General features: G+C 38.6%; 1 protein-coding gene across 2 annotated transcripts in view; it reads right to left on the reverse strand.

Annotated features, from left to right (window-relative positions):
* LOC126260852 (glucose transporter type 1) overlaps positions 1-23,484 on the reverse strand; it is a 522,947-nt gene that overhangs the window by 222,294 nt on the left and 277,169 nt on the right. For both annotated transcript variants that reach the window (XM_049958265.1, XM_049958264.1), the window contains one exon: positions 18,026-18,121. In XM_049958265.1, the coding sequence (XP_049814222.1) occupies positions 18,026-18,121 (96 nt within the window). The remainder of the gene's footprint in view (positions 1-18,025; positions 18,122-23,484) is intronic.

Consider the following 23,484-nt stretch of genomic DNA (forward strand, 5'->3'; position numbering starts at 1 on the left):
CACAATCATGTATTCAAGATGCACTTTGCAAAATAGTACAAATGGACCAGAGCAGCTAATGTCTCATAAAAGCACCTGCTCTGCCTACCTTAGTTGCCCTACGAGCATTGCCGCAAAAATATCCAGTGGAGAAAATAATATGAACAGCATAGGACAAAATGCTCCTCCTTCAACAGGAAAGGAAACACTGACATTCTACTTGGCATCAGTGTGTGTTAGAACCTTGAGAAATGGCAAGCAAACCAAGCAACCAAGGGAACATACAGGGAACACACATTAAAAAGTGTCATTCCCTTGCAGACTGTCATTTTGTTGCCAAGTTGAAGTGTTAAGCAGAGAGTCATGCAACTACGGGAGGTGTAGTGGCTCACAATTAAAGACAACAGGCTGCAGTTCAAGAAGTCAACTATTTGTATACAGTTTGCCTCATACTGATAACTTGAATGCAATGAAGCCCTACAACTAAGATTAAAAAGTAGTTTTTCTACAGAAACATGCAATAAGAAGTTGTGTGAAGTTGGTTGATATACCTCTTCAGTTCAAAGTCACACAACTAGAAGTAAAATTGATGTCAATATAGACAATGCATTTTGTTAATAAGAGTTCAGAATGGAGTTTTTTACTCTGGTATAAAAACCAGTAGACAACAGATTGAATATTTAGGGATATTCAATATTCTAACACAAAGCAAAATAACACATCATTAGCTACTCCTTTACAACTTGTCAATATATTTGGAGTCAGCAATGAATATTCAACAAAACTTTGCTTTATATATTAAACAAATCTTCTCTTTGCCAGTATATAGACTGCTGGTACTAGTCTGAGTAAAGCAAGTGCTTTGAAGTATTGGTTAAAACAGCAGCTTATTAGTGTAAAATGAGAAGCAATGGCTTTTTCAAAGTACCTGTATTTCTACTAATTTACATACATAAAGTAATACAGCAGTCATTCCAAAAAATATTGCCAGTGTGAGTAGATTAGCAGCAGTCCTAATCTTTAGTTGGTATGCTTTACAGAAGTAAGCTGCAATGGCTTCTTCTGCCTGTTGATGTGTAACTTGATTCATACAATATCCTTTAAGGTCTTTTCATGACAAGATTAAAAAAATCCATGACATATCAGTGAGCCGTAATACTCTTTGGGAAATCTAATCTTAAGTCCTCTGTTACACATACCCTTTACTTTAAAACTGAAGAAGTTAATAATTTATAAACTTCTTAGAGATTTCTGTAATTCCAGAGGCAGAGCATTCACTTCGGCCATTTCATTTGACCTCTGATCATTCAGGTCTACATCAACCTTCCATCATATTTTTTAACATATATATAAAATAGAATGTACTACTGCTCATCACATAAACGAAGTACAGAGCAGTAAACAGGCACATTTAGATTAGACCAAGCTATCGGACAAAGTCTTCCTCCAGAGGTAGAAGCACTGGTGCACCCTGCTTTCCATTGCGGGTGCAATGTACACTGACGAGGCTTCTTTATAGCCTCGCTACCCTTAGATGCCGCATCTGCAGTGGAAAGCTAGAGTTGTCATAATATACCAACAACACTACCACAGCCTTTATTGGCAATAACCTATCCAGTTCATCCACAAATAGATCACCCATACCACCTTCTCCTCCCTCTGACACAACTCAACATATTAACCAGGCACCAATCAACCAACACTCCACTGATCAACCACTATCACCCTGGCCTTGATCAGGTCAACCATTTAATTCACCAGGACTTCAGCAATACCTCGTTGTGCCACAAGATGGGATATCCTAGCCAAAATCTTACCCACATCATCCAAAGTTGTGTTCCACCACTCACAAAACATACAGAATATCCTTGTCCGTCCCTACTCCAATCATGCTCTCCATGGGTCATTCCTTGTGGTCAAATCAGGTGTAAGAACTGTTTCATATATCCACCAATCACCTCTTACTGGAGTCTACTCACAGGCATTTCTTATCCTACAAAAGGCAGGCAGCTGTGTTGTACATCACCTATGCTGCAATTACTGTGCAGCATTCTGTTTGTCTATGACAAGTAACCAACTATTTACTAACATGAATGTCACCACCCAAACTGTAGCAAACTGTGAGCTTGACCATACAGTTGCTGAACACATTACACACAGCAGACATATATTCAACAGCTGCTTCACTATGTGAGCTATCTGGATACTCCCTTCCAGTATTTTCTGCAGTCTCACAATCTCCCTGGCCTAAACCTCCACTAACCTGTTTCCCAGCGCCTTACCGTAACTACCTACCTACCTACCTACCTACCCCCCCCCCCCCCCTCTCTCTCTCTCTCTCTCTCTCTCTCTCTCTCTCTCTCTCTCTCTCTCTCTCTCTCTCTCACAAGCTCTAACCTCTGAAGTCCTTTTGTCTTCTGGTACAGTCACTAGGCCATTTGTCAAAAGGACTGTTTCACACTACCCACTCCACTGGACTCGCATTCGGAAGGACGACGGTTCAATCCCGCGTCCGGCCATCCTGATTTAGGTTTTCCGTGATTTCCCTAAATCGCTCCAGGCAAATGCCGGGATGGTTCCTTTGAAAGGGCACGGCCGACTTCCTTCCCCATCCTTCCCTAACCCTATGAGACCGATAACCTCGCTGTTTGGTCTCTTCCCCCAAACAACCAACCAACCAACACTACCCACTTAACTACTCCTTGCCTCATAAATCCTTCCTACCCCTTCCCCTACTCCATATGCCTGGGCACCTGCTGTTATTAATCAACAACTAGTCTCGCCATGGCCATGGTCACAAGCGTTTGGGTTTGTGTGTGGCTGTATGCTTGAACATGTGTACTTCTAGTAAAGAAAGAGAAAGAGCAAGACCTCAAAAGCAAGTAAAACACTGTTTATGTTGCATGCTTCTATGTACCACAGATCAATCAACTATAGGCGAGTGGCCACCTTTCCTTTATTTTGCATTTTATCCACCCACAAATTTCCATTGTTACTATACTTAAGAAATATAGAATAGTTTAGGACACTTATGAAAAATACAATGAAAGAAAAACTAAAGTGTGAGCCCCTTTGTCTCATGAGATTTCAGTTAATTTCTTTCAGTTCAGGTATGTTCATTATTCTTGTTCTTTTGTAAGACAGGAAGTGAGAGAGTGTTACAACCAGTTTAAATCTATATAATCACTGTTGGTATTTTACATCTATTATTACCCGCATGTATATACTCATCAAGTCACTGTATCATGTATATTGAGTAAGGGAAAAATGATTGTCTACTATGCCCATTATGCCTCAGAAAAAAAAAAATCTGTTGTCTACCTGATCACAGTACTTTACAACGCATTTTCCTATTGGACGTTGTTTGCTGCTGCCTTCTTCCATCATCTGAACTGACTACCCAGCCAGTTATTGGGCAACCTACGTTCATATTCACATTAAGGTATCCTGCACCCTTGACAAAACTCAAAAAAATTGAAGCATTCTAGCTCAAATAGTTTCCCAGCATTGATCAAGTGTGTCTTACCTCCAGCCTTCTCTCCAGCTGTATCCTTCATCTTTCTCAATAATTTAACAGGAAAACTGCTTTGGATGGACACAGAATCACAAACATATTTGGCTTTGGCTGTGCATTTCTGCACCCCCTTCATATAACTGTTCAATATTTTTTGCCAAACCAGATAACAAACAAATTGCTGCACTCTATCATGAGTTGTTAGTATTGTCCACTTTTATTAATTCGTAAGATCATATCTTTAAATTCATAATTAATTTCACCAAAAAGGATCATAGCACCTGTTGCTGTTTCAGTGGTTCATTTGCCTGTATTGGTCATATCATGCAACACAAGGTGCTCAGGTGCTAAGTTGTTCTGAAGAGCTGCCATAGCTTTCTGTCCAGAAGGCTATTTTGTTTTAGTGTCTCTCTCTAGTCTTTTTAAGACAATCAAGTAAAGCCCCTCACCTCAAAGCAGAGCTGCTGATGTAACTGAAAAACTGCACCACTTTTCCAGAAAAGTGATCATTTGAACAGACACTTCCAGAGCATGCATGTCAATGAGCTGTGTGCTGCACAATGCATAAATTTAGCAAAGTTTTTTTTTTTTTTTTGGTTAAATGGCTCCACATTTTCCTGCTATGTCCAAGTGATTATCCAAGCCTTAGGCACAACAGTTCTGAATGTCCAAAGCCATCACTGTTCATCTTGTACAATATTTCTTCTGATAAGCCTCTTTCGGTTTTCTGATGAAGTCAACCAAACTTTCTTCCATTGAAAAGTCCTCATCATTAGTGTAGACACACTGAATGATTTGATTCCTTTGTTCTACAATTGCTGTATCCATAACATAGTCAAACAACAGCGAAGTACTTAGCACTTTTTAACTTGCTCATTATTTCAGATCTAGATCTACACATGTATACAGCATAGCAGAGGGTGCCTTCTGCCACTACGAGTCATTTCCTATCCTGTTTCAGTTGCAAATGGAGTGAGGGAACAACGAATGTCTATATGCCTCCATAGAAGTGCTAATTTCTCTTACCTTTTGTGTAAGGTCACGAATGTATGTTTATGGTAGTAGAGTCATCATGCAGTCAGCTTCAAATGTTAGTTCTCTAAATTTCTTGAATAGTGTTCCTAAAAAAGAATGTTGCCTTTCCTCCAGGTATTCCTATTTGTGTACCTCAAACATCTTTGTAATATTTGTGTATTGATGAATCTACCAGTAAAAAATCTAGCAACCCACCTCAGAACTGCTTCAGTGTCTTCCTGCGATCCAACCTGGTGGGTGCCCGAAGCACTCTAGCAGTACTCTAGAATGGGATGCATTGGTGTCCTACACACAGTCTCCTTTACAGATGAACCACACTTTCTGAAGATTCTCCCAATAAACTTAACTCCACCATTAGCCTTCGCTACTGCCAATCTTATGTGGTTGTTCCATTTCATATTGTTTTGCAACATTATGCCTGGATCTTTAACTGATGTGCCTGTGTTCAGCAGCACACTACTAATGCTGTACTCAAACATTACTCGATTGTTTTGCCTATTCATCTACTTTAACTTAAATTTTTCTACAATTAGAGCTACCTGCCATTTATCACACCAATTAGAAATTTTATACAAGTCATCTTGCATTCACCTACAGTCACTCATCGACAATACTTTCTTGTGCACCACAGCATCATCAGCAAACAGCACCGGATTGCTGCTCGGCCTGTCCGTGAGATCTGACTGACTGACTGAAGGGGGTTATGGGACATTCCTGATGATACCCTTGTCTTTGATGAACACTTGCCATTGTGGGCACAATATTGGATTCTATAATTTAAAAAGTTTTCAAATCACTTACATGTTGGAACCACACTTTTTTTCACATAAAACACATTTGTGATCGATGTCTGTCTGATAAATTAATTTCTTTAAGATGCTACTTGGATGAAACGATACTGTGGTAACTGTGTGTGTTAACAGTCGCACAATGGGTGAAAGGTTTCTTCTCACAGGCAGAAGATAGGACAAAAGGGGCAGAAGAACTCGCCTATTTCCCAGGGTTAATTCTTCCATTTTGTCTCATCAATAAATCTCTGTTCATTTCACGAGGTACAAATCTAGTTCAAGTCGATCTGCATTTCTTTATCACCATTCAATGATGATAATTTCCTGGAAACAGGAGCATCATCAGCTAACCATCTTATAGTATTGCTGACAGTCTTTATAAATCATTTATGTACACTGAGAACATTCTAGTTCCTATGGCACTTTCCAGGGCGCACTCAAAGTTACTTCACTTTTTGTAGAACATTCGTCATCTTGTGTACCATACAGGGCTCTATTAGTTAAAAAAAAGTTACTCTGAATGACTATTTTGGTTAGCAGCCACTTATGTGAACAGAGATGTTTTTTGGAAAACTACTGGTTAACTTGCATCTATTTTTGTGAGTGACACACAGTGAATGATAGCTTCAAGTGACAAAATGTGACCAAATGTGTACCCACAAAAGTGTCCTTGGTTCGCAACATCCAAGACACTGCCTGTTGTCCGCTAAGACTGGCGATGTTTGAATTCAAATGTGTCCGAATCTTGCCACTGCAGCACATGTGACTCTTGACAGCAACATCTACAAATCTTCTCAACATAGTGCTGAAGTGGACATGCTGGCTACTATGAATACTTATCTGATTTAAAGAAAACTATCCAGAGAAAAAAATTAATTCTTTTGCATCTGACAGCTTGCTGTCTTTGCTCAGTAAAGGACTGATTTTTTTTCATTATTCGTCATAGTTACTGAGCTGCTTGAAACTAAGTAAATGACAGCACAAAATTTTTAAGAGCTCACAGAGATAAAAATAAATTGCACTGACTTCACATTTTGGACCATACATTATGGTGTATGAAATGTAACCAACATGTTTAAATTGTATTTAAATTTCAGTGCAGAATGATCTATCTTCATTCTCAAGACATTCATTTTTACATCAGCAGCCGGCTCACGTGTGGCATGCCCAATTTCTTTCCTGTTCATCCAGAAACATGATTGTAAAAATCATCACACCAGTGCAAGATATCAAAATGATGTTTTTTGCAAATAACAGCAGGCAAAGAGGATGCACTTTGTCATATGATTAACACTGAAAATGTTTCAGGCAAATTTCTGAGCAGATTAAAAGCAAAACTCCCTATAAATCTTACAATGGGCATTTATCCAAAGTTTCATATCCAAACGAAGAGGGAGAATGAGAAATGGACAAACAGGGTATCAACTTGACCAGTGTGAGGTCTAGTTTTGCAAACAAATATTTGCTTACTTTAAAGTAATTGGGGTGATTAAGAAAACCATAGTGAGTTGAGGGAGAACTGAAATATTTCACAAACATTTGCTGTTAGTAATGCAAATAAAGTGTGAAAAGTTAATCTCTTCACGGCCTAGTTTTTTGCACATAAAATGATAACATATTTAACTGTGAAAAAGGCTTTCTTTGAATCAAGAACTAAATTTAGGATATTTTTAATCTGTGGTGCTAGGAAGGCAAATGAGATGTTAGTGAGAACAAGATTTCCGAATAAAACTTCCAAACAAAAAATGAAAAAGAAGTCAAACATTTTGTGAAATGATTTGTCTAAAAGAAATAAGATAGATTAAAGATGATGTGCCTTTGAATGATGCTTGAAATCATGTACAGCAAATGAGGTGCATCAAATGTTTCTCTAGTCTCTTATTTCTAACTTTTAGACAAATCATTTCACAAAACATTTGACCTTTCTTGTTTAAAAAAAAATCATGTATCTTACTTATGCATATTATTTAGATTAATTTAAATAATTGGCATTATCACTGACTGTTAATGGAATACATCATCATCATCATCATCATCATCATCATCATCATCATCATCATCATCATCATCATCAAGACTGATTGTGCCTTTCAGCGTTCAGTCTGGAGCATAGCCCCCTTATAAAATTCCTCCATGATCCCCTATTCAGTGCTAACATTGGTGCCTCTTCTGATGTTAAACCTATTGCTTCAAAATCATTCTTAACCGAATCCAGGTACCTTCTCCTTGGTCTGCCCCGACTTCTCCTACCCTCTACTGCTGAACCCATGAGTCTCTTGGGTAACCTTACTTCTCCCATGCGTGTAACATGACCCTACCATCTAAGCCTGTTCGGCCTGACTGCTACATCTATAGAGTTCATTCCCAGTTTTTCCTTTGATTTCCTCATTGTGGACACCCTCCTGCCATTGTTCCCATCTGCTAGTAACTGCAATCATCCTAGCTACTTTCGTATCCGTAACCTCAATCTTGTTGATAAGGTAACCTGAATCCACCCAGCTTTCGCTCCCATACAACAAAGTTGGTCGAAAGATTGAACGGTGCACAGATAACTTAGTCTTGGTACTGACTTCCTTCTTGCAGAAGAGAGTAGATCGTAGCTGAGCGCTCACTGCATTAGCTTTGCTACACCTCGCTTCCAGTTCTTTCACTATGTTGCCATCCTGTGAGAATATGCATCCTAAGTACTTTGAACCGTCCACCTGTTCTAACTTTGTTCCTCCTATTTGGCACTCAATCCGTTTATATTTCTTTCCCACTGACATTACTTTCGTTTTGGAAATGCTAATCTTCATGCCATAGTCCTTACATTTCTGATCTAGCTCTGAAATATTACTCTGCAAACTTTCAATCGAATCTGCCATCACAACTAAGTCATCCGCATATGCAATACATATGGAATACATATGGAATACATACCTAGCAATAAAATATCATCAAAATTTTTTTGGTAGTTCAATGTGTTTAATTATGAATTTAATGTATGTGATATACTGGGATTGGTGAGTACACACTTAAAGACCATGTACTTTGGCAAGATCTTAAAAATATACTTTGAGATGCAATGCAAAGAATATAGACAAAGATTAATACACAAAACAGGATGTAGGATTGCAGCTGAGTATGTTAAACTATAAGTCAGGCTCGTCCAAACTGCGCCCCTGGGGCACTAGTGCCCGTGGTTGCCCGCGGCCAGCGCCCCGGGCGAATTCGTGTGTTGTCGCAGTGGCCGAGCTGTGGCGCTTAGCTGGCCGTGCGGACCACCTGCCGAAGCCTCGCCATGCCGCTGTAGCGCACTTCCTACGGATGACAGGCTGCCGCACCAGCAGCGGCCAAAAGCGAGACAAAGGCTTTAGTCAACAAGACGTAAGGTTACGATGGATCGAGATGGATGGTCAATAGCAGCAGACAAAAAGAAAGAGAAGCGGGGCGTCCGCACTATTTAAACCCGAGTGGTAAATTAATTTCCTTTGTACTGCAGTCGAAAATCATGGCAAATATTTAGTATGTCATCGGAGCCTCATGTATTTAAAAAAGTACTTGATTGAACAGCACTTTAACAACTGTCACAAAGATCAGTTCGAAAATTTGTACCAAACCTAGATTAATCGTTTCCTTGAAAAAGAAAAAAGTGTAAAATGTTAATTGTCTTCTTTAACAATGTTGACTGTGATAATTAAAGAGATTTATAACCTTAATTATATTTTTAATAAGTTTTCAATCTTGTTCAGTTAAAATTATTACGTACAAAACAGAAAACTATGGATCCGATTTCTAAACTCGGAAATGGGATACAAAAAGCTGTAGCACGAAGTAGAACAAAAAATATTTACTTGCAACTACTAACAGTAAGAATGAGTCTGTATATTCCTTACATAAAATTATTTCTAAAATAGAATATTTATGACTCTAGTTCATTTAAGAAACTGATACATTTTTCAGAAGATGCCTACTGTACATATGACGAGTGTGCATGTGCAGTACTAATAGAATCAACCTGTGAGTCAGAAAATTACTAAGTTGTTCTTCAATTCTTGTTTTGGATATTGTTTCCTAAAGCTTTGCGTAGTAATTCTGCCACACGAACACTAGTTGTTACGTAAACAGTAAATGGTTTGCTTGTTTCACCGCTCATCGACCTCTTTTACAGAGCTGCGCTTCGTCTGTTATTTTGTTTTCGTTGGCTCTGGCCGCAGGACAGTCAGCTTTGAGCAGTACTGTGCGGCCTCCCTCGCTCCTATGGCGACACCAGCGACACACAGTCGCGGACGAGGCGCTGAACTGCACTGCCTTGCACGGGCGTGACCGCCGGGCGCAATTCTTGGATGAGCCTGCTATAAGTAGTAACCTGGTCTGAACTCAGGACCCACAATGATTCTAATTACTAGCCAAAGATGCTACTGCTACACCACAGACACCTCATGGGGGAACTCAACTGCTTTGCCATACTTCTGTTAATCATTCTTCTGCACTTACTGAATGTTGAAAGTTTGTAGTCACATAAGAAACATTCTTCTCTAATTCATTGATGTGATAGTCAAATGTATCTCTGCTCTTGAAGAATTTGTCTGGTGACCTTCACAGCTAATGATACAATAAATGAAATTGTCCATGAAGATTCCTCCCTTTGTAAATTCATGCACAACACTCCTCTATACACTTATTTTCCTAAGTAAAGCTAATTTTGTTGCACTACTCTTGACTTACAATATTCTACTGTTTATGGGCACCATTTTATAGAAACATCCAGTTGTAGTAACCATCCTTTGGTGGGAGTTCATGGCCCGCACACCATATACCATAGTGTATTGCCCAAGGCTACCACTTGTAGATGGACTTTTGTGCATTCAGTTGTTGTGTGCTGTCTGTTGTGGAGATCAATTATTACCAAACAGTTTTTCAAACTATCCGAATATCTAAATCCAAATTTTGGAAAGTTCTGTTGGCTACATCAAAAGTAGCAGTGTTCATTGTGAAGTGGCCTCACCAGCAGTAGTTTTTCATGTAAACATAATTACGTATGTACAGATGTATGTAACTAATGTCTTTGAAAAATATCAATATAATCAAGTGAAAAAATTGCCAATAGGAGAGAAACAGCACTCATGGAGACAGCAGCTCTTTGAAAGTAATAGCTTTATTTCTAATGTATTTGGTTAAATACAGCTGGCATATCCAGGAACAGCAAAAAGCACCATAGTGATGGCTTATTGTTAATACACTACACAAATTAAGGTATTTCTTTGTAGCAGGATATACTGATCATGATAAATAAATGAATGAATGAATATATTTACCTACATCATGGTTTATAATGTCTCAACTTTAACCATAATTGTTTAAGTTTGCCAGATCTGAGTTAAATGTTCTCATTTCATTTTTCAAGTATGTCATTAATGAGTGTGTATCAGCTCAACTGGACATAAATACTCATAGCTTTGTTTATGACCTCTTTTCCTTTGGTAAACATCACTCCCGTAATAGAATCTTCATTGATAACCATCCTCTCATTGGTGACACACTCAGAAAGATTATATCCTTTTGTAACTCAGGGTGTATACGTGGACAAGGAAATAAAATTCCCGGATTTCCCGGTTAAAAAATACACTTTCTCCCGGGTGACAGTATATTTTCCGTTATCAATCCTTTGAATGGTTTTGGTTTTATACACAGGCGTACAATTTCCCGGCACTTTAGAAAACGAAACTCAGGGAAAAAGACAGGTTTCGGAAATATCTTTGATGTGCAGCAACATGTTCAATGGCTCTGAGCACTATGGGACTTAACGTCGGAGGTCATCAGTCCCCTAGAACTTAGAACTACTTAAACCTAGCTAACCTAAGGACATCACACACACCCATGCTCGAGGAAGGATTCGAATCTGCGACCGTAGCAGTCGCGCGGTTCCAGACTGAAGCGCCTAGAACTGCTCGGCCACCGCACATAGTTCAACTTACGTAAAAGGATATTTACTTTGAAAGTAGCACTTTTCAAACCACCATTCGCAATATTTTCCCACGACCTGTTAGAAATAGACGACACCGCGCTTGGGTAGCTATCATGACGTAGGAAGCCCGTATGTACATACGTGTAAAACATTGAAAGATCATACATTATGTCATAAAAGAAACAGACATCAGAGGATACTGCAAGAGCATCGGAATTTCGTGAACCATATTAAAATGTGCATATTTAAAGTGCATACTTGAAAGGCACATTCGTATGTCCAGATTCCCATTGAAATAGACCTCGACCTGATATTAAGCTTTTCAGTCTGGTTTTTGGGATGTGAATTTTCTTGGAGCACCAGTACTGTATTATATCATGTTTGGGTCTTTATTATGGCATAACGCCATCATACGTGCTAGAAAATGAAAACGTGCACTTGAAATGCAGCGAACAGTTTAAACTAGCCAGTAATGTGGAATTAAACATTTCGTTTCAAATACATTGACTGACTCTGCGGAAAAGGTTAACAAAAGCCTAATTTCTTAAGCAAACAGACAAAAATAACTTCTTTGTTCCACAAGGCGATTAATGCTCGACTGTCAGAAAGGTGGAAATAAAATAAAATCTGAAACTAATGACATATTTCAGCCTTCCGTAATTATGTGAATGTGTTTTAATTTACTTGATAGCTCTCGGCCACAGATATCCATTTTGTTTTCATTTGACATGAGAGTAAACGAAGAGGAAACAGCAAAATCACTAAAGCAAACCGCGTAAATTTTAAAAAAATCTAATTTTCAAAATATGTTCATCTTGTAGCGCACATCTTTCTCAAAAGTCTGAAACATAAAACATATGTATTCGAGGAAATGTAAGACATATTATTTGGTCTTCAGTATGCCAAAGTGCAGTGCCACGCCTCTTCATAAAGCATTTTTCTACCGCACGTCCAAACTATGCGGAAAGTTTATTTCTAGATGCGACGAGGATTCTCCTGACAGACATCACGTACACTATGCATGCATTCAAAAGTCAACTTATGATTCATTCAGAAATCAACTTAAAATGTGTTCAAAAATGTTCAATAACCAACAAGGAAGCGTTTCAAAATGATATGAATAATCGATAGGCAAAAGTGCGCTGGATGCTAGGTGCTTTGTGAAACAATTTGTTTCCCTCAAGAATATGAATTTGGCGCCCCCTTTTCCTGGTAGCATCTAGCTGCAACTGCTTGCACAGCCAACAGCCACATTCATATTGCTAGAAGTGGGAGAATCTACTGCTTAAACGTGACTCAACTGCGCATGAGTCCGCGCGTAACTGCTAAAGCAAATCGAATGTAAACAGTTGCGACTTAAAGCTCATTGGAGGCAATTAGTTGTTATGAAGCACTGCATAGTCTTCCTCAAGCCTTTGACACATTTTCAATTGGCAGATGCTTGCATGACTACTGTGTGTCGTTGTTGTATATGGCGCATTTCCTTTGCAATTTAATTAATTCAAATTTAAGTTATTTTCGTTTTTTCTCTCATTTATATTTTATTGTTGGAAGTATTATTCTGCAGTAGTGGGATACAGTAATATCCTTTGTTAGAGTATCAGTTCTTACCAGTCAAAAATACAAATATTTAACTGAAAGCTAAAACAATGAAAAATGTCCGGAATTCTAAAAATATCCGGAGTTTTTCCCAGTTTTCTCCCGGATGAAAAAATTCCCGGGTTTGTCCCGGGTCGTATACACCCTATTGTAGCCAAGAGGCTAAAATATTTCTTCTGTATGCGAGTTGTCAGACCAGTTGTTCGCAGCAGTTGTCAATGTACTCAGTACCACTTTCAAGGCTGTTTGTCCTTACTACCAAAAGTGTATTTCTAGTTCCCACAGTTGACATGGAGCAGGTGGAAGTCACCATCTGTTATTACTGTACACTTGAGCTATTTCTCTGCTGTTTGTTTACACTGTCTTTGAATGGCTATGACTGATGGGTGTGAATCTATTCGTTAACAGAAATATCCAATTATTAACCGACATCCACTGACTGTTTATTCTTCTCTATGTTAGCTCACCGTCACATTAATTTTGAACCCTGCTAGACCTAATGCTTCCACTTATCTTTCTGATAAAAACTCCACGAGTCATCGAAAGTTTCTCAACAAAAACAAAAAAGTTTGAATTGACTTGTTTCCTTGTATGATGTTGGGGGCAACTGCTTTCTATTAAGGATATTACCTCTGGGACTTTGCAGCGAATACTTCAGCAGTTACGATTCTGACTCATGATTCTTTGGCCCATTTGTTGGAATAATTGCCTCATATGATCCTGGTATTTCTACTGGGGATCTTAAGAGTTTCACGTAACCTAAAAAGTTAAAAGTTAATTCCTTCATAAGATTTAAAGGGGGAGGTGCAATAAACCTAGCTCCATAAAGTGTTTAAAGTGAGCATCACTGGGATATTTTCTTGTATGTATGTTCCGCATATACACTTTTTTGTGTCTTTAATCAAAAGTTTCCCCACTTTCTGCAGTTTATTATTGCTGATTTTCCATTTGTATAAGCAGTTTCTTAACCTAAGTACAGGGTATTATCCCAAACCTCAATCTGGACTTTTACAAATATTTAAAAAACAAAAATTCAAAAACTGTTGACATAAAGGTGTGCTTACATCAGAAGAATTCAGCCAGTATACATAATGATATTCATTCAGGGACTATGTGGCGAGCTCAAACCAGACATTTAGAATAGCAGTAGCGAATGCTCCCCTCTACCACAGTGACCAGAGTCATTTAACCACTGAGCAATCATAGGTGGATAACACTGTGACATACTTGATAAAATATTCTAGTGCATTGATTGACTGTTTCCCTGTTTCTTGGTAGAACATTTTATACATTATGAAAAAAAAAAAACACACAAAACTGGTGTTCCATTCTACAATATACTAGAGTACTGTTCCAGTGTCTTGTTTTTCACTATTACAATATTTTATATTATTTGTCAGTTTATAACTACAGCACTGTCAGCTGCCGCTACTTAAGAGTGTAAAAATTTGCGTGAAAAAATGTAATCATCTACCAATATGTAAACAGCAACAACAGGACTCCTGAAGTATATATCTAAAGGTTATTCAAATTCACATGATTCCACATAAAATGGAGAAAGGAATCAAATTCCATTTTCCTCTTCAGACTTTTACATTCCGCGCAGAAATTGGCAAATTGATTTTCATTCTGTTTTGAAACCATTATCTGTGATCTATACAGATCAACAGTGAGTGAAGGAATGTAGAGGTTAAGACACAGGACTTGTATTCTGGAGAAGTAGTCTCAAAGTTTCATCTGGTCATGAGTTAATAGGTTTCTCATGGTTTCCCCTTAAGATAAATGCTAGGATTGTTCCTTAAGAAAATGTCCTTCCAATACTGAATAGATACACTATTCGTCATCAGTTTCCACTCCATCTTTTAGTTTATTTCATATTCAACTATGAACTAATTCAGTTTATTCTTGTCTCCTGGAGCAGAATTCTGTTTTTAGATAAAAAAAAAAAAGAGAAGTACTGTTACCTTGTCCATGTTGCTATAGTTCTAACAAAATTTGTTATCTCAATTAGTTCAAGAACATCATTTGCTCAAATTTCCTGACCAATTAAAACTACATGCCTCACCAACAATTCAACCTGAATCCTTGTCTTTCACAGGCAGTGTTCATCTCACCACATATTTGTGGCACACCCTTAGCTGGACTTAAAAATTTTCACATGACAGATCATAAATGGAGTTCCCCAAAGTTCACTTGATACATTATATTTCTCCTGAATGTGGCTGATTACATCTCACAAGAAGCAACAAGCAGAATTATTACTTTTTTGCAATTGACATAAGTATTTTATGGAGATACAGTAAAGAGAAGGTGAAAATATTTTTAAAACAATTCTGAGTGATTTTTTAAAATGGTTTCTCTCTTAGTTTTAGGAAACTGTGTATTCAAGATCTGCAAAACCCAACTTCTACAATAATCAATTTTATTTCTCTACACAGTCAGGAGCTGTTCAGTGGGATAAGATCTTCAAAATTTTTATTTGTTTGTAGGGATGGCAACTTTAACTATAAAAATAAATTTGCACTTCATGTCATTGCAAATATTCAAGACAGACAAGTCAATACGTTAACACTTGTCTATTTACAGAGTGTAATGTTTAATGGAATATCATTATGGAAAAATTAATTTTTAAAGAGAAGTTTTTCACTGCACTACAGAGCCCTGTAAGGGACGTATATGGTGCAAACTGCATATTTTTTTAAGACTCTAAATAGTTAAAATATTCAATTCAGGTTCATATCGCACATACTCTTTTTGTGCTATTGCAATAAAATTTTTCCATTCACATATCCACTGATGGGAAAAGCCTAACAAATAGCAGAGCCAAATTTGAAAACAAACTAAGAAGGTTTTTTTTCCTAGAGATTTCCTCCTATAGTCAAGATACACTCATACTCGTACTCAGAAGATTTCCTTAAAATTGTGAAATGAAAGAATCAGCTCATAAACCTGTTATAAGAAGAGCCACAAACTGATGCAGCAATGAAAAAATTGCATGTGCTGCTGCACAGATTTGGCAAGGCAGTAAATTTTAGGAGAAGGTAAAGACATATTTTAACCAATATTTCAAACATTGTGCATCAAAGGTATTTCAGTAGCCCATAAAAATATTTTAAAGGTAAGTAAATCAATGGAAAATCCAGGATGGAATGCAATAATATCAGAGAAGGAAAGTTGCTACTCACCATATAGTGGAGCTGCTGAGTCACGATAGGCACAACAAAAAGGTTCACACAATTATAGCTTTCGGCCATGAAGGCCTTTGTCAGCAGTAGACACACACGCACACGCACACGCACACGCACACGCACACGCACACGCACACGCACACGCACACGCGCAACTTGCACACACGTCTGCAGTTTCAGAGAATTGAAACCACACTGCGAGCAGCAGCACCAGCACATGATGGGAGTGGCGACTGGGTTGGGGTAAGGAGGGGGCCGGGGTGGGGAGAGGGAGGGATAGTATGGTGGGAGTGCTGGGCAGTGAAGTGTTGCAGTTTAGATGGAGGGCAGGAGAGAAGGTGCGGAGGGGGGAGGGGGTTCTACTCAACCCAACAAGCTACCTTCCTAGATGTTGAACTCCACCTCAGAGATGGCTACATCAGTACCTCTATCCATATCAAACCTACTAACCATCAGCAATACCTCCACTTCGACAGCTGCCACCCATTCCATACCAAGAAGTCCCCTCCGCACAGCGTAGCTACCCGTGGTGGTCGCATCTGCAGTGACGAGCAGTCCCTCTCTAAATATACCGAGGGTCTCACTGAAGCCTTCAGTGACCGTAATTATCCTCCCATCCTTGTACAAAAGCAAATCTCCCGTGCCTTATCCTTCCAGTCTCCCACCACCTGCCGAAGTCCCACAGTCCGGCCACAGAGGAGCATTCCCCTAATAACTCAGTACCGTCTGGGGCTGGAACAACTGAATTACATTCTCCGTCAGGGTTTCAGTACCTCTCATCATGCCCTGAAATGAGGAATGTCCTGACCACTATCCTTCCCACCCATTCTACTGTGGTATTCCGCTGTCTACCGAACCTACACAATATACTCGTCCATCCTTACACAACCTCTGCTCCCAATCCCTTATCTCATGGATCATACTCCTGTAATAGACCTAGATGCAAGACCTGTCCCATACATCCTCCTACCACCACCTACTCCAGTCCAGTCACTAACATCACCTATCCCATCAAAGGCAGGGCTACCTGTGAAACCAGTCATGTGATCTACAAGCTAAGCTGCAACCACTGTGCTACATTCTATGTAGTCATGACAACCAACAAGCTGTCTGTCCGCATGAACAGCCACTGACAAACTGGGCCCAAAAAACAAGTGTACCACCCTGTTGCTGAACACGCCGCTAAACATGATATCCCTCATTCAATGACTGCTTCACAGCCTGTGCCATATGGATCCCTCCCACCAACACCAGCTTTTCTGAATTGCGCAGGTGAGAACTTTCCCTGCAATACATCCTATGTTGCCATAACCTTCCTGGCCTCAACCTTCATTAGTCACTGCCCTTTCCCATCCAGACCCCTCCCTGTTTCCATTCCAGCACTACACAGCTGTCATTTCACCGCCACACCCAGTCTTTTAATTTCTTTTTATTTCTCTCCTTTCTGCTACTTACCCCCTCCCCCCTCCGCACCTTCTCTCCTGCCCTCCATCTAAACTGCAACACTTCACTGTCCGCCACTCCCACCATACTATCCCTCCCTGCCCCAGCCTCCCCCTTTTCCCCCCACCTAGTCGCCACTCCCATCATGCAGTGGTGCTGCTGCTCGCAGTGTGGTTTCAGTTCTCTGAAACTGCAGACATGTGTGCAAGTTGCAGTTTTTGTGTGTGTGTGTGTGTGTGTGTGTGTGTGTGTGTGTGTACTGCTGACAAAGGCCTTAATGGCCAAAAGCTATAACTGTGTGAATCTTTTTGCTGTGCCTCATGACAGCATCTCCGCTATATGGTGAGTAGCAACTTTCCTTCTCTGCTTTTGCTAAAGGTAGGTCACTTAGTTTTAATTAACATTTAAATAATACCTAATTATAGTCTCACAACCCTGCTGCTTTGAGAGGAAAAAAAACCAAAGATACAATATATTCACATTATTAACTCAGGCGAAACACAAGTCATATTGGGTCATTAAAGGAACTTACCCCCTGTGGAGCATTGATAACCCCCGTGTTGTAGCCAAATTGCAGCATTCCCAAAACTGCGGCAAGGATTGCATATGACAGGAAGAATGTCAGTCCCTGGAATACACAACACAATATTTTTTTTAGAATTTATTATGAAGAACAAATGGAGTATAAAATCACAGACACATATTTTACATAATATTTTCCAGTTTTGTACTGTGTAATTAACTGTGTTGGTATGAGTAAGATGAAGAGTAACTATTTTCATTGTAAGCATATGATTTATCATTTATATTTTGTGTGATTCAATATTGTACAGAAGTCTGCAATCACAAAATCACAGTGCTTAGCATATATCATTTGAAGTCTAATTTTTCATCATCCATTTTAAAAGGACAGATTTGCATAGATTTTCTTGGGGTTAACAGAAACAAACACAAAATAAAGAACAAATAAAATTTCTCATTTTATTGGAAATAACATATATGGTATGAAAAACTTAAGATCTGCAAAACTTACAATGTTTGTTACTCTTTTCGAATATTTATTTACAAGAGTATTTCTTACACTTTTCTGCTATTAAATATGAAGTTGGAAGTTTATTCACAAAGATTTCAAAACTTTCATTATAAATTTGTTAGCCTAATGCAAAAAATTAACAGTAATTAGAATAAACATTGTACAGGAAATGTTACATCATTTGTAGAGCCAAATCCAGTGGAAAGAAATAAGTGACACTGAGCATACAACTACGTCCAAAATGAAATCACTTTATTTAAACAGTTTGAGTTATCAATATTCCCAATGATTAATGATGATAAAGCTGTGGATTCAGAAAAACTTTTAAAATTCAAGATCACAAATATAATTTTACTGATACTTGTTTTGGCTTATCTACAATGCATCTACAGATTGTAACAAAATACACTAATTCGTGTACAACTGCCAAACGGCAGGACACAGCACCATCATCTGTGTGAGCAGGATTGTTTGTTATACAGTCAAATGGAACAATACTGTAAATTTTCCCTGGATAAGAAGTCCGCCATGTGTAATGAACACCGACAGAATCAGACAGTATACATATGTGGACACTGCGATCATGCTTTCCACATTACATTAGTCTAAAGTAATGTCACAAACAGTGACTATGGACTCTGTAAAATGAGAATGTTCACCTAAAGAGGTTACATAATGCTAGTTTCCAGCGAGAAACAGGCATCTCATTCTGCATAGTACTTAACAGTCACTACTTCTGATGTTGCTTTTGAATAACACAATGTCGCAAGCATGATCACTGTGTATGGATACATAAACTGTCAGATTTTGTCTGTGTGCATTACGTTTGATGACCTTTTATTCTAGAATAATTTACATCACTGTTCCATTGGATTGCATAAAAAACAATCCTGCATACACAAATTGTGAGAATATGTCATGCTGTCTGGCAGTTGTACACTACCCAACATATTTTTTTTTTAATATTTAAAAAAAAAAAAAAGGATCTGAAGATGGCTTGTAGATAAGCTGAGACTAGTAATCACTAAAATTACATAATTTGCAATACTGACTATTATACAGGTTTTCTTGAATCCACAGCTTTAACACAACAGATCACTTATCTCCAAATTTGACCATGTCAAATAACGTGATTAATGATGACAAAATGGTTCAAATGGCTCTGAGCACTATGGGACTTAACTTCTGAGGTCATTAGTCCCCTAGAACTTAGAACTAGTTAAACCTAACTAACCTAAGGACATCACACACATCCACGCCCGAGGCAGGATTCGAACCTGCGACCGTAGTGGTCTCGCGGTTCCAGACTGCAGCGCCTAGAACCGCACGGCCACTTCGGCCGGCATTAATGATGACAGTTCATCAAACTGGACCAAATTGGGAAAGACACAGCCAAAGATTGCTATTTATATAACACACACATTCAGTTATGTACTATCACAATTCAGTAGGAAACTTGCAGAGTATCAATGCCATTGTTAAAAATAAAATATTATAAACTGAAAACTTGGCTGGTCATCAGGAAGCATATTATTTATTTCTTAGGCTTCTTTTTATCACCCTCCCTCCCAGCCTCATCTTTTTTCCAGTTTTTAATACAAGAAAGAAACAATTCCCATTCTCTCTAGGACTAGTACTTTCACCTAAGTCAGAGAGTCCCAGTCATGTAATTGACAATTTCATGGTATAAATTTTGAACCATAAAAGTTACAGGATTTTTATGTTTTACAATACAATAAAGTGATATTTAGACCACAATTAAGTTTTTCACAATAAAGTGCTGTTTTGCTAAATTCATGTCTATCTTCCTCTTCAGTTCTTCATACACATGAATCAGCTTCTTTTGAATGTTCTACATCTTGCAGCAATTTCATTCAGTGCCTTGGTCCAAGATGACATGCTTCTGGAGCCACATTGAAATATTCAAGCAAGAAAGCAAGCAAGCACATGCAGATTAATGCAGGATAACTGAAAAATAAAATAATAATCATGCAAAATCTGTGTAGGGGTGCAAAAAATATAATAAACTTAGAGGACGACAACGAAAAATATCATACTATGAACGTATATGCACTCAGACTTATGCACAACAGAAATTAAAAGCAGAAGTACATATTTAAATTATTCTGGGTATAAAATTTTATCAGTCTTCTTGCAACATGAAAGCTGACCGGTTTCCTGCTTATAGCTTTTGTTCAAAGGTTTGCATCAATAGCAAAAGTCCTTCAAAATTTTATTTCATTGCTTCTAAAGTAAAGATTGCAGCTGTTTTAGGGGGAAAACGATAACATACATTGGTAAAAAAACTATTTGCAATGTACCTGTATTTTTTGTAGAACACATTGTTTAAATAGTAGGGGGAAAGTAAATATAAATACACATGAGTGTGTGCATGGGGGGGGGGGGGGAGGGTGGAGAGAGAACAACACATCACAAAGGAATTATCCAAGTGGTATAGAAATCAATGGATGTGATATACCTGTACAGACAAACAAATGATTGCAATTTCAGAAAAACTGGACGAATTATTCAAGAAGAAAAAGCTTCAGAAATTGAGAAAGTCAATAAAGGCCTGGTAAACCACTGGCTCATATGCAAGCAGTTATTCTGCTTGGCACTAATTGATAAAGTTGTTGGATACCCTCCAGAGGAATACTGAGCCAAATTCTGTCCAAATGGCATGTTAGATCATCAAATCCTGAACATATTCGAGGGCCCTGCCCATAATGGTCCAAACATTCTCAGGCAGAAAGAGATTCAGCAACTTTGCTAATCAATGTATGGTTTGGCAAGCAAGAAGGCAAGCAGCAGAAACTCTTGCAGAAATGTAAAAGCCCAGGATGGCTTGCTATGAAGGACAACAAAATAGCGTGTAGAATATCTTTGGCATACTACTGTGCTGTAAGGATGCTGCAGATGACAACCAAATGGGTCATGTTATGAAACGAAATTTCACCCCAGATCATCACTCTTGCTTGTCGGGCCATATAGTAGGTGACAGTAGTGTTTGTAGCCCAATGCTGTCTGTGGTGTCTCTAGACAAGCCTTCGCTGGTCATTGGGACTCAGTTTGAAGCAGGACTCATCACTGAAGACAGTTCTACTCCAGACAATGAGATTCCAAACCAAATGTGACCAACACCACTGCAAACAGGCTTGTTGGTGTACAGAGGCCAATGGTAGGTGATGTAAGGGGCACCAAGAGCTCCACCCCCAATCTGTGAGCCACTTATTAATGGTACTTGCGGTCACTGCTGCACCAACTGCATGTTGGATTGATGATGATTATGATGAATCTGGGGCTCTGAGTGCCCCTCTGATGACTGGCCAATCCTCACGTTCTGCTGTCTCTCTATGTCAATCGTTTCCTTTTTGACATTGTGTTCAGCCACGGTTCACCTATTCCTGACAACACTGTTGAACAGTGGCATTGGTCCTACTCAATGTCGAGCAATTCACCAATTACTCCATCAGGCTTCTTTGAGCCCAACAACACATCCTCTCTCAGATGGTGAAATCCGCATATATTTTCCATGCACCTGTCTGCAAGGCACACATACTATCTAAATGAGTACACAGAATGAAATTTGCAAAGACTTTATGCCCTGGTAATGACATCTCCCCTGTTTACTATCCTTGTAAGCTGTGTGGTAAAATTATGCTGTAATGCCACAAATTCATCCATCAGCTACTAAAGTTTACAGTTTTGCATTGTCCACTGATACCCATATGAAAGTCAATTTGTGACCAATTTGCATAACTCCTCTCTCTCACTCTCTCTCTCTCTCTCTCTCTCTCAGCTTAATAGTGCAAATGAATTGCAGGAGTGAAAATGAGGAGGAGGAACAAGTAAGATTCCCTTAACAGTTTCAGTTTATCATCAAATAAAAAATGCTTTGGAAATTTATCATTTGAATACTCATATCAATTACAAGATTCACGCAGAAGTAAAGGATTGGTAACTAAGATTATGTAGTTATTACTGGCAGATGCTGGAAACAGTCTGAACTGTAACCTGAACTATACTACTGAGGAGGACATCAGGCACACTGCTGGGAACAGTCCTCTAGTAAACAGATTGTGTAAGTACAGAGCTTCAGGAGTGAGTCAGTACAGTGATGAAATCGCACATGGATGTGACTGATGCATTGTCCCTCACATAGGTGCACCATACATGGCATAGTCTACATCTAAATGTTCCCTGTAAGAAGTTGCTTGTATGGTTAATCTACACAAGCATTCAGTATAACCAGAAGATTTTTCTCCAAACCCTACTATTTCCATTGGGCCTTTTTTAAGGTAAAGTTATTCGAGACAGTGCAGCTAGTATATATAGACCCACAATTTTGGGAATAAATGGAGAAACAAGAAACAGCACCTTAGACAACACAAAGGGCAACAATCATCATAAATTGAGCTTTTTCAAGAAAATACAAGAAGCTTTTCAAATGAGAAAGATCAGCTTCTCATATCATTACAAGAAACTGAAAGATCTAAAGATATTTTTACAAATGTTCTATGCTGAACATATCATTTGGAAGTCACAGTAATTGAATACATGCACTTAGATGGTTCCAAGTTACTACCACATTATTAATTACTGCATATGTAAATAAGGAAAGGGAGACCGGCTATATAAACAAAACTTAAAAGTCCTAGGCTACATTTCCATACAAGAACTGCATATGGGGTCTTAATGTGTACAGCCCCCAACAGGAAATGTTTTAAATTTCCTTAAGAAATTTCAGAGGTTGTCCATAAGATTGTGAAGCTGTTGTATCTGGAGAGTTCAATATTGATTTAATTCTGGGCAGTATTAACCCAGGGCATTTAAATGCCTATCTTTGGTTTGTTGCTCACAGCAATATTTCCAACAAGAATAGGACTTAGCAAAACAATGATTGACAATTTATCTAAATCCGACCGTCTTTCAACCAATATGTGTGAGATCACAAAAAA

The sequence above is a fragment of the Schistocerca nitens genome, chromosome 5, assembly GCF_023898315.1.
Source record: "Schistocerca nitens isolate TAMUIC-IGC-003100 chromosome 5, iqSchNite1.1, whole genome shotgun sequence".
Taxonomy (NCBI): Eukaryota; Metazoa; Arthropoda; class Insecta; order Orthoptera; family Acrididae; genus Schistocerca; species Schistocerca nitens.